This window comes from Hyperolius riggenbachi, chromosome 1 (assembly GCF_040937935.1).
Source record: "Hyperolius riggenbachi isolate aHypRig1 chromosome 1, aHypRig1.pri, whole genome shotgun sequence".
NCBI classification, from domain to species: Eukaryota; Metazoa; Chordata; class Amphibia; order Anura; family Hyperoliidae; genus Hyperolius; species Hyperolius riggenbachi.
Genome location: NC_090646.1, coordinates 275,324,264 through 275,340,067, shown reverse-complemented (window position 1 = coordinate 275,340,067; position 15,804 = coordinate 275,324,264). Strand labels below are relative to the sequence as shown.

Genomic DNA, 15,804 nt, shown 5'->3' with positions numbered 1-15,804 from the left:
AGTTCTGGAAGTGCTTTTGTAAATGAAGAAATAAATAAGAGTCCCCCAAAAAGGAGATGGACTAGTCCAAAACCTGTCAGATTTTCACTACCTTCTGTAAGTGACAGAGACATAGGAAAAATTAATTTTAAGTGCTGTACAAGAAATGTACATTTATATAAATGTTTTTATATATATTTGTCCTTTAAACCAGCTTGCGCACAGCTGTTTTGAAATTGTTGGTACATATCATTGTGAGATACTGGCAATGTCTGCTAAGAAAGAAAGATCTCTAACCTGTTTCATGCCATTTGGCACTTAACCAAAGTGATGGGTAAGCATAAGTTGGTGTAGAACACATTAGAGGTCATGCCATGCTGAAGTGTATGACAATGTACTACAAGGGGAGGACACTGAAGGGAAATGGCAAGCTTTTAAACTTATTCTCAATCAATATTGTAGTATGTATATCCCATATGGAAACAAAATGTCTAGGAATAAAAAAAGGCCTCTATGGATGAACAGAAAGGTTAGAGATAAAATGAAAAGTAAAAAGAATAGGCATTCTTTTTACTTTTCATTTTATCTCTAACCTTTCTATTCATCCATAGAGGCCATTTTTTATTCCTAGACATTTTGTTTCCATATGGGATATACATACTACAATAAGGTCCTAAAACAGGAGGGAACCGAGGCTGCACTAAGCAATTATAAGGAGTGCAATAAAAATTGTAAAAAAGAAATTAGGCTGGCAAAGATCGAAGCTGAAAATAAAATCGCTAGGGATATCAAATCTAACCCAAAAAAGTTTTACAAGTACATCAACTCTAAAAAAAGAAAGGTTGACTGTATAGCACTCCTAAAGGATGAGGGGGGGAACTCAATGGTGGATGACCAAGGTAAGGCAGAGTTATTAAATGCTTTCTTTGCTTCTGTCTTCACAAAGGAAACAGCACCGTTGCAAATTACAGATGCAGAAGAGTCTCAATCTTCCAACTGTAATATTAAATACTTAACGCAGGAAGAAGTAAAGGCAAGACTAAATAAATTAAAAATAGACAAGGCGCCTGGCCCGGATGGCATGCATCCTTGGGTCCTAAGGGAATTAAGTTCAGTTATAGATAAACCCCTTTATCTTATCTTTTGTGACTCTGTTTCAACTGGCAGAGTCCCAGTGGATTGGCGCACAGCCCACGTTTCCCATTATTTAAGAAGGGCAAAAAATCAGATCCAGGAAATTATAGACCTGTAAGCTTAACATCAGTTGTATGCAAACTATTTGAGGGGTTACTAAGAGATACTATACAATACTTCATAGTAGAAAATAATCTTATTTCTCAGCATCAACACGGGTTTACTAAAGACAGGTCCTGTTTGACTAACATGCTCAGCTTTTATGAGGTAGTGAACGCTAATGTGGATATTGGCAATGCTGTAGATGTGATATACTGGGACTTTGCAAAGGCCTTCGACACTGTTCCACACAAAAGTCTGGTGCAAAAGTTGGGGATGCAAGGACTGGGGAAGAGTCTGTGTGCATGGATAGGGAACTGGCTAATGGACAGAAAACAAAGAGTAGTGGTCAATGGATCATACTCAAAATGGTAGCAGTAGGGTATTGTCCTGATTTATAACTTCTTACTCAAAATGGGAGATTGTTAGCAGTGGGGTCCCACAGGGGTCTGTACTGGGTCCAGTGCTCTTCAATTTATTTATTAATGACCTAGTAGATGCAGTAGTGAGCAATGTTTCTATTTTTGCAGATGATACAAAATATTGCAGAATCATCAACTCTCAGGAAGATAGTGTCATATTACAACAGGATCTGGATACGATGGCTATATGGGCACATACATGGCAGATGAAATTCAATGTTGAAAAATGTAAAGTCATGCATTTTGGTCGTACCAATGGTCTAGCACCATACAAAATAAATGGGATACAGTTGGAGACATCAAACTTGGAGAAGGACTTAGGAGTACTCATCAACAAGTTAAATAATCATACTCAATGCCAAGCCGCTGCAGCTAAAGCTAACAACATTTTGGGATGCATTAAAAGGGAGATAAAAACTCGAGATGCTAGCATAATATTGCTGATAAGCACACAACACATGAAACTCTCTAGTAAGGCCACATCTGGAATATGGAATTCAGTTCTGGGCACCACATTACAAAAAAGATATTGCAGTTTTAGAGCAGGTGCAGAGACGAGCAACAAAATTGATACGTGGGATGGAAGGTCTGACTTACCAAGAAAGGTTAGATAAACTGGGTTTATTTAGTCTAGAGAAAAGACGCCTTAGAGGGGATCTAATTAACATGTATAAATACATCAGAGGGCAATATAATACCTTGGCGGATGAGCTTTTTGTCCCTAGGCCTTCTCAAAGGACTAGAGGACATGATCTGCGCATGGAGGCAAAACATTTTAGCCATTTATTTAGGAAAGGGTTCTTTACAGTAAGAGTGATTAAGATGTGGAATGCATTTCCACAGGAAGTCGTTATGGCAAACTCTATACCTGCATTTAAAGGGGGCTTAGTTGCTTTCCTTGTGTTGAAAGACATCCATGGCTACAATTACTAGGTTATGCCTAATGATGTTGATCCAGGGATTTTATCTGATTTTATCTGATTGCCATCTGGAGTCGGGAAGGAATTTTTCCCTTTTGGGGCTAATTGGTCCATGCCTTGTAAGGTTTTTTTTTTTGCCTTCCTCTGGATCAACAGGGATATGTGAGGGAGCAGGCTGGTGTTCTACTTTGTTCTCTGGTTGAACTCGATGGACATATGTCTTTTTTCAACGAAAATAACTATGTAACTATGTAAATATTTTACTGTAACACATTTCTGATAAGCACACAACACATGAAAATTAATTGACACAAGAACGGAGTAAAGTAGGTAATTGTGTTAGTAAAATGTTAGTATTTTTATTAAATTGTAATTTAGCATTGATTGTGTTCAGTTACATATTAATAGGCGACAATTATTCTAGCGTAAGAAGTGGATCTAGTTGGTCCTCTTTATATCTGACTAGCTTTAATGTGGTCTTTGGCTATAGTAATGTGAGAACTTTGAATGTGATCTGTAGCATTGCATTCACTTAGAGACGCTGGACATTTCTGTATCTGTTCACATTTCTCATAACCCTAGTTTATTAAAAGCCTGCTGCATTAAGGTTATTGCCTTCCATATGACAAATGAAATCCAGATAAGTCCTGTACATCTGTAGTACAGACCATATGCATTTTATTACTTCTTCATAAATCTAGGCTTTGTGCTTAGCACAGTGCTCATTTGTAACCAGCCACAGAGTTTTCAGAGTTTAGATTTCATCTGTATATCTAGACTGTGTATCACGCTTGACATTCAGGGCTATGCCCCTTCTTGCTGTACCGTTGTACCGTTTATTACTTCCATGCAGCACTGTAATAACCATTCAGGAAGGAAGATTACGGCCAAGGTCTTGAATTATCTGTAAATGGAGTTCAATTCATTGTTTTGAAATACATCATGTGACTCATGAATTTTATTTTACTCTAGAGACAAAATCATTACCCGTTGTGGGAAGTGAACATTTTATTCTCTATTACTTGATCTGAGCATCCACTGATATATGCATTCTTGTGGCTGTGAGCCTTGTTTCACCTCATTTGCTTCACCTCATTTATCACTTCTAGAATAGAAAGGGCATTCACATTATCCCTTGACCACGTGTCTTGTTCACAGGGAGGAAAAATACCGATTCGATGGACAGCCCCTGAAGCCATAGCTTTCCGCAAGTTCACCTCTGCCAGTGATGTCTGGAGCTACGGAATCGTGATGTGGGAAGTTATATCATACGGTGAAAGACCCTACTGGGAGATGACAAACCAAGATGTAAGTTTTGACATAAATTTATCTGTATGTTCAGCAAGTACAAATAAAGCGTGGGAAGTTAGCTTGCAAGTAGAATTCCTATGGGTTAATTTACTATGGTTCTCCAGATCTGGAGCATAGTGCAGATCCTCAGCGATCTAGCAAACCTTGATTAGATTTATTCAAAACGACGCCATTTTGATAGGAAGGAGTTTGCAATCAGTGCTGCATGCACATTTCCACTGAAGTCATTTTTGCATTGAAAATGCTATTTACGATATCGAGAAAATATTTGCCAAAATAAATTTTATTTTCGCGATATGGTCAAAGAAAACAAATGACCTTTTCCAATGTAAAAATTCACCCAAAAAGTGAAAATTGTTGTTTTTACAGCTTATAAATTGTTTATTTAAGTGCAGAAAATTGCGAGAAACCATACATTTATTACAAAATGATTTTCAATGGCATTTTCACTAAAAAGTCAAATTTTACATTATTTTTACAAAACTTAATGCAGAAAGAATATCTGCATTTTCGCTTATAATTGTTTGCAAACCATGCATGGGTTAGATCAAACCATAGCAAAAAATGTTAAAAGGTTTGCACCATATTTGTTTTACATTTACACCTTCATACACGCAGATTTGGTAAAAACATTATTGTACACCGTTACCACTATGCACCCGAACAAGCATGTCGGCCCGAGATTTTCCAGCCTATCCATGCTACCAATTTGGTCCCGAAATTGATTGCATCATCGATTGGGCATGCTTGTGGCGGCACCGATTTTCATCCAATTTGATAATTATTGAATCAGATGGTCAATTAGCCGCCAAGTCTACAGATATATGGGCACATTTACTTTAAAAGATTGATACCATCTATCTCCATGTTAAAGTACACATTTCAAAAAGTACAGGTCTACATTTCAATACAATTTAGCTACTCACCGTTGATAAAACTCCTGATACCTTCACAGAAAACAAACTGACCGAAACTCTTTATAGAGCAGATATGTACAGCACAGCAGATCAGAAATGGGGCAAAATCACAGGCACCCTGAGTAGTGTCAGATGTACAAAAACCTACCAAAATAAACTGTTTATATTGGAGAAGGGAAGCATAATACTAAAAAGTTAAAATAATCATGGGCAGTCTGGTAATTACATGTATGCCAGTTCAGATACACTTTAAGCCTTAGGAAAGTTTATTGTTTTATCTGCTCTGTTTGCTATACTGTAGCATGCCATTGAATAAACCACAATATCATGCCATTCAGCATAGTCTGAGAATGAAGAAATCAAACAGCTCCGAAAATACTGAAAACATTTCTGATTATAATCAGCTTCTCACATCACGTATATTCAACCTGATCAACTAATCGGAAGTTGATACTGATTGCAAGTGCATTTCTGAGTCAATTGAGAAAACTGTTTATGCACAGCAGAATTCTCAGAAACCACAGTGATAATGCTTTATTTTTCCCTTCATTCTCAATGGAGTGGAATAAAATAGCTATTCATGGTGTTTGGCAACTGTACAACATGAGATTTAGCAGCTGTATTGATTTGCAACAAGCGCTGCTGTGTTCAGTTTGGTGTAGCAAGAGTATCATTCTCTTGTACTCTTTGTGATCACCTAAATGATTTGTAGCTGAATGGATGCACTATGATTTAATCATAAAAAATATCTGACAGTATACATGAATACAGAGACTGTGTGTAACCTTTAATTTATTCTGAAACATGTAGAAATTTTAGGCAATTCCATTAGAGTTTATACATCATCATCACCTTCTATATATCTAGTGGTGGATTGACTTCTACACGGTCATTTCACAGCATATTTGGTGATACAATTAAAGATTTTGACTAGGCCACTCCAAAACTGTGATTTAAACCGTACCGGAAGTAGCATGTCACATGATAAGCTAAACATAGGCACATATAGTGCTAGCTCTACTAAGAAATTGTCCCTATATGCTCGTGAAAGCAGCTATATCCTCATGTGAGAAAAATGGTGTATGTGGAAAACTGTCTCAACAAAGTACTGTTGCCATGGTTGCAAAAAATGTAAAAAGTTATACCTAGTAATAGCCATTATCTACTTCAATGCAACAAGATTCACAGGACATTGCCATGCCATGGCAATGACATCACACTGTGGGATTAACCACACAGATGTCCCTGATGATCAATTTGAGAAAAGGTAAAGATTGCTCTTGGGAAAGGTGGTATCGGCTACTGATTGGATTAAAGTTCCTCTTTAAAGTATTGTACATTTATAAATGGACCTCTTTTTTGTGTTGCTTTGTGTATTAGTGCCGCAATAGGCATTTATTAATGAAGAGATTTTAACTATTATATAGTCATACCGTAATATACTGTAGCTAAAATACCACAAATTTAAAAACTGGGAAATTAAGCAAAAGGAATCTTAGTTGCACTTGAAAGATAAAGATATTTAGTAAGCGATTTTTCAACTAACAAAATTTTGGGATGCATTAAAAGGGAAATAAAAACTCGAGATGCTAGCATAATATTGCCCCTGTTTAACTCTCTAGTAAGGCCACATCTGGAATATGGAATTCAGTTCTGGGCACCACATTACAAAAAAGATATTGCAGTTTTAGAGCAGGTGCAGAGACGAGCAACAAAATTGATGCGTGGGATGGAAGGTCTCACTTATCGAGAAAGGTTAGATAAACTGGGTTTATTTAGTCTAGAGAAAAGACGCCTTAGAGGGGATCTAATTAACATGTATAAATACATCAGAGGGCAATATACCGGTAATACCTTGGCGGATGAGCTTTTTGTCCCTAGGCCTTCTCAAAGGACTAGAGGACATGATCTGCGCATGGAGGAAAAACGTTTTAGCCATTTATTTAGGAAAGGGTTCTTTACAGTAAGAGTGATTAAGATGTGGAATGCATTGCCACAGGAAGTCGTTATGGCAAACTCTATACCTGCATTTAAAGGGGGCTTAGATGCTTTCCTTGCGTTGAAAGACATCCATGGCTACAATTACTAGGTAATGCCTAATGATGTTGATCCAGGGATTTTATCTGATTGCCATCTGGAGTCGGGAAGGAATTTTTCCCTTTAGGGGCTAATTGGACCATGCCTTGTAAGGGTTTTTTCGCCTTCCTCTGGATCAACAGGGATATGTGAGGGAGCAGGCTGGTGTTGTACTTTATACTGGTTGAACTCGATGGACGTATGTCTTTTTTCAACCAAAATAACTATGTAACTATGTAACAGTGTAAGAAAATCCTCAAGCTATTAAAATACTAGCACACTAACCTTACCTAACTGTCAGCATAGTACAGATTTATGTATGATCCAAAAGAACTACTAAAAATCAATTTGTCTGTGTTAGGTAATTAAAGCAGTGGAGGAAGGTTACCGGTTGCCAAGTCCCATGGATTGCCCGGCTGCTCTTTATCAGCTCATGCTGGATTGCTGGCAGAAAGATCGGAACAGCAGGCCCAAGTTTGAAGAGATTGTCAGTATGTTGGACAAGTTGATCCGCAACCCAAGCAGCCTAAAAACACTTGTTAATTCATCCAACAGGTAAAACATATTTTAGAAGTAATAAAATATGTGAAAATATGCATATGTACACAAACATAATGTGCGACCAAATTCGTTTTTGTAGTTTAAAACACTGGTATTTAGAAGAAAGTAAAGAAATGTCTTTTGAATGTTCCACTCTTTTAAGAGGGGTTCCAATAATAATATGCTCATTTTGTTCTGGAGGAAAACTTTAATGCAAACCTGAAGCAAACTGTAAAAAAAATGCTCGATGCTCACCTATTTAGACGGAAGGTTCTGGATCCCATAGAGCCATTCCAGTTCTCACTCTGTTACCTCCTTCCACCGATGTACCCCATCCAAATTACGTTCTTTTGGGACTCCTCAGAGCCGAGACTCGTGTGTAAAGTACAGATCCACTCATGAAGCCTGTCCGGGGAGGGCCAATGAGTTTTTTTAACCTGCTGGTCAAATAATTTCACCAAGGAAGACAGTGGGGCAATTAGGACATGAAGAGAGGACTGGAAAGGCTCTATGAGATCCAGAACCTCTAAATAGTTGAGTATCTAACTTTTCTACAGCTTATTTCAGGGTCTCTTTAAAAGGTTTCTGATTTGGAATGACTGGAATCTTCGGGTCATACATTTCAGTGCATTAATAAAGTAATAAGATAATAGTTTACTACAGTTGACAATGTGGAGAAAAGGAATGCACATCAATATTGATTAGAGAAATCTCCCTATGGAATATGAGGGATCAATTTCTGGAAAGCAAATATGAGTATTCTCTCTCTCTCTTTTTTTTTTATAAATATTTTAGTGTTTTAAATGTTAGTTCCTTGAAAACATGGTACAACATAATTTGTCCTTGACACAAATTATACACAAGTTCTTATTGATAAGATTCCCTAAACCAGCTAATACATAGGGACAATTTCAGCTATGGAACAGTAACTTTTCCTTCCCCTTAAGCAGGATATAGCCCAACCCCCTCCCTAATAGTCCCACATGCTGTAGCAACATTTCACTTCCTACCCACTTCTTACACAACCCTTTACTAGACAATAACAAAAACGAGAGTCAGTCACATGACTTTCCATAACTACCATGTCTGACCTGTACCATTGTTTTGTCTCACCCTGAGGTGACTGCTCCAGGGTTCATTGGAGATCCTCTGCACAGTACCAAGTGGTAAATGTATAGTCCTCCATAAGTAGATTCATTTCTTCCTGAGAAAAGTCTTATTTTACTTTATTATATTTTATTGACCATTTTTCTTAGGCTTGAGTCGTGTTTATTTTTTTCATCATAAATAACCTAAACCGTTCACTTTTCAGATCTGTTAGTGTAGTGATACTAGGTTATTTCCACTTGCAAAAGATCAGTCTGTGTGCCGTAACAAGTACTATATAAAAGAGGTTGGTGGTTTTATTAGTAATTTCCACGTCTTTGCCCTCATGATAGTTAAATAGACAGAGATCTATCCTCTCCTAATTCCAGGATATGTCAATATGCAGTGGTAAAGATCCGCATTTGGTAGCTAATATTTAGGACCCTGCGAAGTATAATGTGTTGGTGGGTTCCAGTACTTGAAATTGAATGCATACCTGCATAAATAACAGATGTGAAACCTTCCAGATTTCTGACTTAAACTCGTAAATTACCATTGCTCCAGAACATATTTTATCAGAACGGTTATCATCCACAATATCTTTTTTCCAACCTTTTGTGATACATGTAATTCATGGATACCTCTATACATCTCCACCAATGAGCAAGGGCACCTAGGCTCCACCAACTTATCAAAAAAGTGGTTGGCTGTGCAATCAATTTAATGTTAGCCACTTGTGACTGTACATCAGTACGGAGGTGCAAATAAGGAATGTAATCTTTAACATGTATATCATATTGTTTCCAGAGATCTTCAAAACGTATCCCGGCTCCTTTGGCTATATCCCACGTATAACCAAACATTTTAATGCACCCTATATCCCAGTCTGAATAGCTCTTTTGATATGTACGCCCAAGTTGAACCATACCAGCATATATATGGAAATAAGAATTGGTTGTCCAAGTTTTTTCCTCTACACCTCCCATGTAGCAATTGAATCATTAAAAAATATGTTCCATCCAATTCTCAGTTGCTGAGAGTGCCATTTGGCAATTGGCATGAGCCAATCCAGTTAAGACCCAGGGCTGGGCTATTTCAGATTCTAACATGTAACAAGAGTACTTACTAGACCCCAATATCCAATCATGCATATGTCTTAACCATGCTGCTAAATGATAGCTTCTCACATCTGGGACTCTGCGTTTTCTCTATTTTTGACACATTTCTGGCATTGCAGAATGTTTGTAAAACTGACAAGTTGATATATTACATTTTTTAGCTGTCAATGCAGAAATTTTAATGAAAGTCAACTGTGCAGAAAAACTATTAAAAAAGTTAAGAACAATTTCTAAATTATGTGGACTTATAGAGAATCTGTACTGTAAAATTCTTACAATAAAAAGCATATACCATTCTATTCATTATGTTCTCCTGGGCCCCTCTGTGCTGTTTGTCACTCCCTGCTGCAATCCTGGCTTGTAATTGCCAGTTTTATGCAGTGTTTACAAAAAAAAGACATACCAAGTGATAGGCTGAGCTTAGCTCAGTGTGTGAGTCATACAGAGTGTGCAGGGGGCCTGGAGAGGATGTGTATAGCTTCTATCCAATCACAAGCAGCACAGCACATTCCAGCTTGACTGCCTGAGCCCGACAGAGGAGAGAAGATTAGATCATATAACAGAGATAACACAGCCACTGTGCAAATAGGAAAGGCTGCAGTAAGACAGAGCACATTAGAACAGCTGTAGGAACTTATAGGATAGAAGAAATGAGGCTCAAAATGTTGTTACAGAGTCTCTTTAAGATATTACATAATTATTCCTCTCCAAACTTTGCTAAGGTTACAGACTCAATAAAATCGTCTCAGCCAGATTAAAAATATAAATATAGTTTCCCCTATTACCTTTGCATGTTTGGGCTGGTGGTTGCTAAAAACCCTGAATAAGGACTATGGTATATTGACATACTTCCATATCAAGAGTCCAAAAGGTTGCAGGAAAGATGTTCAGAAAATGTTTCAAACATCTGCTCAAATCATATGGAGCTTTGAGGTACTTCCTGTCACTCTTTGGCTCAAAATGTCCTGTGTAGTTCTACTGTTATATTACTTTTACTTATTTTTGAACAGCCTGTGAGGTGGCAATACAGGATTTGTATAGGCTACGGCTGGACGATCCTTGTGTGCAATTACCTCACTATGGTGGTATGGATATTACCAGGAGAGCGTACTCCCAGCATTGATTTTAATTTGTTTTAACAAGGCTGGTATTTTACATCACTTATTCAGGTGTCATTCAAGAACATGTATATTTTCATAAGCACATGAGTTACTATCTTTAGTACCTAGTCCCCAGTCATATAAACAGTTATAGTTCAAGAAAGGCTGGCCCGAATGTCAGCTCTTCCTGTTCAGTAAACCTGCACCTAATCAGTGAGGAGACCTTGGGCAAGAGCACTGCTACAGCCTATAGAGCGCGCCCTAGTGGCTGCAGCTGTCACTTTGAGTCTACCAGGAGAAAAGTGTGATATAAATGTTCTGTGTCTTGTCTGTTGTGCCATACACATGAGATGGTGGTCATTTATTTTATTGATTGATTTATTTAAGTATTTATGACATATTACGCAGCGCTGTAGATAGTATATTGTCTTGTCACTAACTGTCCCTCAGAGGGGCTCACAATCTAGTCCCTACCATAGTCATATGTCTCTGTATGTATCATGTAGTGTATGTATCGTAGACTAGGGCCAATTCACGGGGAAGCCAATTAACTTATCTGTATGTTTTCGGGATGTGGGAGGAAAGCTGAGTGCCCGGAGGAAACCCACGCAGACACGGGGAGATCATACAAACTCCTTGCAGATGGTGCCCTGGCTGGGAATCGAACTGGGGTCCCAGCACTGCAAGGCGAGAGCGCTAACCACTACACCACCATGCTGCCCACAGTCATTGAGTGACCATAATTATGTCTCTATCCATTTTATACTCTGTTGCAGTTCCATTGCTTTAAGTGTTTTTTATGCTTTTTTGTCATTCAAATTAAAGCAGAACTGCAGTGAAAAGAATGTAATGAATAAAATTGCTCTTTTTTCAATATTAAATTCTAAACGATTTAATCAGTGTTTGCTCATTGTAAAATCTTTACTTACCCTCAGTTAAATTCTTACATTTATCACAGGTGGTGACATCTTTAGTCCTGCCAGGTGCATCTCTGTGGATTGTTTGTTTACTGAGAGTTCTTAAGCCAGTAGAAAATACACATGGTCTCCTAGAATGCTCTAGGAGGAGAATTCAGCATAACTTAAAAGCCTAGGCTAAGCACCACTGGGAGGTCGGGTGTTACATCCTAATATACAGCAATATATAGATATAAGAAGTGTTTGTGATGCTGAAGGCAGGAACATGACTGTAAAAATGGGTATCCTGAATAATTTACTGCATTGCACTATGTTGTCACTAAAGTGCGCCTTTAAGAATTTTATCTCTTCAGCATAATGCACTTCAGATCAGAAGTTCCTATAGCCGGTCAAATGTTAACATATCTTCCAAAGAATTTGATGAAGTAAACACAAAAATGATGTAATAATAAACATTGAACTCCTGTAAGAGCTAGGGCAGCTTAGCTCATCAATATACAGAGAAGAAACTGATGACAGGGAATTTGTAATAAAATGATAATGATGGTCGGCTGATACTCAGGGTCACATAAAAAAATTGAATTAAATTAATTATGGAAAATTTAGCTGTTACTTGTAAATTACTGTAGGGGAACAAATATCTGCCGAGTAAAACATAGTGCATTTAATGTATATTGCTTGTACAAGCTTTCTGTAAAAGTAGAGTATTTAACTACTGTATATCCTTGGATATAAGTTGAGAAATTTAGGTCTGAAAAGTAAAGTATGGGGGTTACCTTATATGTGAGTCAGACCTACTTCTTTTGACTTATAGCTGGGGGTCCCAGTATCTACATATCGGTTTGCACTCCCCTTAATGGCCCCCACCTCTCTCCCTCTCCCCACAGAGGAACTTTGGATCTAAAGCCCCATACACAGGCTCAACAGCGGTATTTTATGCTGCACAATTATCCAACAGTTGGATTGACGTCTTATCAGTCTTATCAGTTGAGTGAACAATAGCAAGCAACTTTTTTTGGTTTGTTCAACTTGTTTCACAACAAAAGTTGTTTGATAATTGTGCTGCATAAAAGACCTCTGTTGAGGGTGTGTATGGGGCTTAAAGAGACACTGAAGCGAAAAAAAAAATATGATATAGTGAATTGGTTGTGTACTATGAATAATTACTAGAAGATTGCATCATTCTATAATATGTGCACATTACACACCACTCAGCATTCAAAATGAGTCTTTCAGAGCAGTCTGTGAAGTAATGACCTCTCCTCTAGCAGAGGAATTGTAAATAGTCCAGGAACAGTTGAGATAATAAAAGTCAGATAACAGCCCTCTCCACGACTAACTTAGTCGGAGAGCTTAACGGCTTGTTTGCATAGAGATAACAACTGGAGTTTCTCAACTCTTCCTGTACTGGAAACAATTACACTGATGTATCTGATCTTAATGTTTTATTTCTTAGCTGTGCTACACATACAAATCATAATATCATCATTTTTTTTTCGCTTCAGTGTCTCTTTAAGGCTTAAGAGCATATGGCAGCAGCATAATGGTGAATACTGAATGCAGTGTCAGTGCTCTGAGGGGCAGATCGTCTTTCCTATGTTGTGTTCATTCTGGTGAGCATGTACCAGCGCCCCTGTAGGCTTCTGCTTTTACACACATCTGGAGACAAGTATGGAGGGATGCTGGTACATGTTTATCAGCATGAATACATAGGAGGTCAGAAGAAGAGATGATCCACCTCCCGGAGCACTGACACTGGATTTGGTATGCACGATTAAACTGCAGCCCCTCTCTTAAGCCTCAGATACAAAGTACCACACAACCCTGGCCTCAATTCACTAAGCTTTATCAAACACTTTATCAAACATTTGATAATTTACCTCATGAGTAAAATCTGATTTTGAATTCATTAAGGTATTATAGATTTATTGAACATTTTATCGATAAAACAGTCGATAAATCTATAACAACTTAGTGAATTCACAATTAGATTTTACTCATGAGGTAAATTATCAAACGTTTGATAAAGTGTTTGATAAAGCTTAGTGAATTGAGGCCATAGGGAGAGGGAGAGAGGTGGGCATCATTAAAAGGGCGTGAACTGGCATGTAGATACTAGAGCAGCCCGCGGCTATGACATTGATAGTTATGGCTGTGGGGTTGGCATCGGGGGACAAATACTGGCTGGCTGCATAAATTACTGTGGGGTGGAAAGGACAGGTGTACAGGTACTGGCTTTTCTAATTAGGAGAAGGGGGATGAGGGATACAAACAATGGCAACACTGCATACTGCAGTTACTAAGAAAAGTGCATCATTGCTGAACTTGGGGAACAGGAGAGTTAATTGGCACAATTAAGGACCAATGGGTGCACTTTTAACTTTCCCGGGGAAGCAGGAGATTTGGGCGCATGAGACAAGTGGACAAAAAGGGCGCCCCATTCACTCCCATTATAAATATCGTTTAATGGGCGCCGAACAGGGAAAAAAAGGCGCCGGAGATTATTAACGTTTTAACAAACGGCGCCCGGAGATTTTTAAGGATTTATAACTATGTTTGTGATGATTTAACTTTACAAAATGAGCCCGTGACTATTAACGTTTATAAAGATACTAAATCACTATTTCTAAAACATTTCTAAAACATTATTATCCACCCCAAAAAATTAATTACATTTTTTTATTTACATTTTTTATTTATTAATGTCTGTAAAACATTATTATCCATAGGGGGTCTTAGGTTTAGGCACCAACAGGGGGGTCTTAGGTTTAGGCACCACCAGGGGGGTCTTAGGTTTAGGCACCAACAGGGGGGTCTTAGGTTTAGGCACCAACAGGGGGGTCTTAGGTTTAGGCACCAACAGGGGGGTCTTAGGTTTAGGCACCAACAGCGGGGTCTTAGGTTTAGGCACTAACAGGGGGGTCTTAGGTTTAGGCACCAACAAGGGGTCTAGGGGTTAGGGATAGGTACAGGGAGGGTTTTTAACAAACATAAATATAAGTTTCAGTTTACAAATAGGGAAGATTAACGTTTTAAAAATTGCCGATCTCATACACATTATTTAGTGATTTATAAATTCTTAAAACACTATTTGTAAATGAAATTCTACACAATATTTCAATAAACGATAATACTGTTTATCGTTTACACCACGCGCCCTTTTTTCCCGACGCCCTTTTTTGATGTACGCCTTTCCCGGGCCTACTTATTATTGAGTCAATTATAACTTCCACTATAAGATGGTCAAATAATGGGGTTGACTAATACACAAAGTCGACTTATATTCTATGATATATGGGTAGTTAATTTTTATCTGACTCATTTTCAAGGTTGGGCAAGTACACAACAGCATCATATCCACTGCTTACACAAAAGTGTGCTGAATAATGCCTTTCATGAGATCTTTATCTCACTGCTATAATAAAGAATAGATTTTGTGCTTGTATTACATGCACTTATGCTTATAACATGTGTATTACATTTTAGGTTATCAAATTTACTGGTAGAACACAATCCGGCCGGTAGCAGTGCATACAAATCTGTAAATGAGTGGCTTGAAGGCATTAAGATGGGAAGATACTCTGATGCATTTTTGGAGAATGGATACACTTCAATGGACACAGTGACACAAATGACTTTGGAGTAAGTAGTGAATTGTTTTTAGGAGCATAGACTCATAATAAAACTGTCTTTATTCTGTGCATAGTCATATTAGAACTCATATTTGAACTTTTCTTGGTACCAAGCAGATACATACTACTACCACCACTGGTAACACATCATTTCCTTTTATCAGCTGCATTTTTATTATGACAAATCATGCATCTAGTTATGTATGAGATGATCTCATGCAATATCAGTTTGTGTAAATGATCAAAGTGCAAATAATTTATACTTAATATGTACTATACCAGTGGTGGCACATGTGCCAGAGATGTCACTCTGAGCCCTCTCTGTGGGCACATGCACACACTATAAAGGGGTCTGCAGCAGACTGCCCTTGCTACTTATACGGGGGGGGGGCACATCTAGCTACTTATACTGGGTGCTTCACTTGCTACATATACTGTATGTAGAGCAACCTCTGGCTACCTATGCAAGAGGCCCCTCTTTCTACCTTGTACTGGGTAGGCTACCTATACTGGGGGCCCCTCTGGCTACCCATACTGGGGGCTACCTAGGGCT

At 38.1% G+C, this 15,804-nt stretch overlaps 1 protein-coding gene across 8 annotated transcripts in view; it reads left to right on the top strand.

Moving 5' to 3' along the window:
* The window catches only part of EPHA5 (EPH receptor A5), a 479,253-nt gene that overhangs the window by 443,742 nt on the left and 19,707 nt on the right, over nucleotides 1-15,804 (top strand). For all 8 annotated transcript variants that reach the window (XM_068233605.1, XM_068233607.1, XM_068233606.1 and 5 more), the window contains 3 exons: nucleotides 3,713-3,862; nucleotides 7,220-7,413; nucleotides 15,106-15,261. In XM_068233605.1, the coding sequence (XP_068089706.1) occupies nucleotides 3,713-3,862; nucleotides 7,220-7,413; nucleotides 15,106-15,261 (500 nt within the window). The remainder of the gene's footprint in view (nucleotides 1-3,712; nucleotides 3,863-7,219; nucleotides 7,414-15,105; nucleotides 15,262-15,804) is intronic.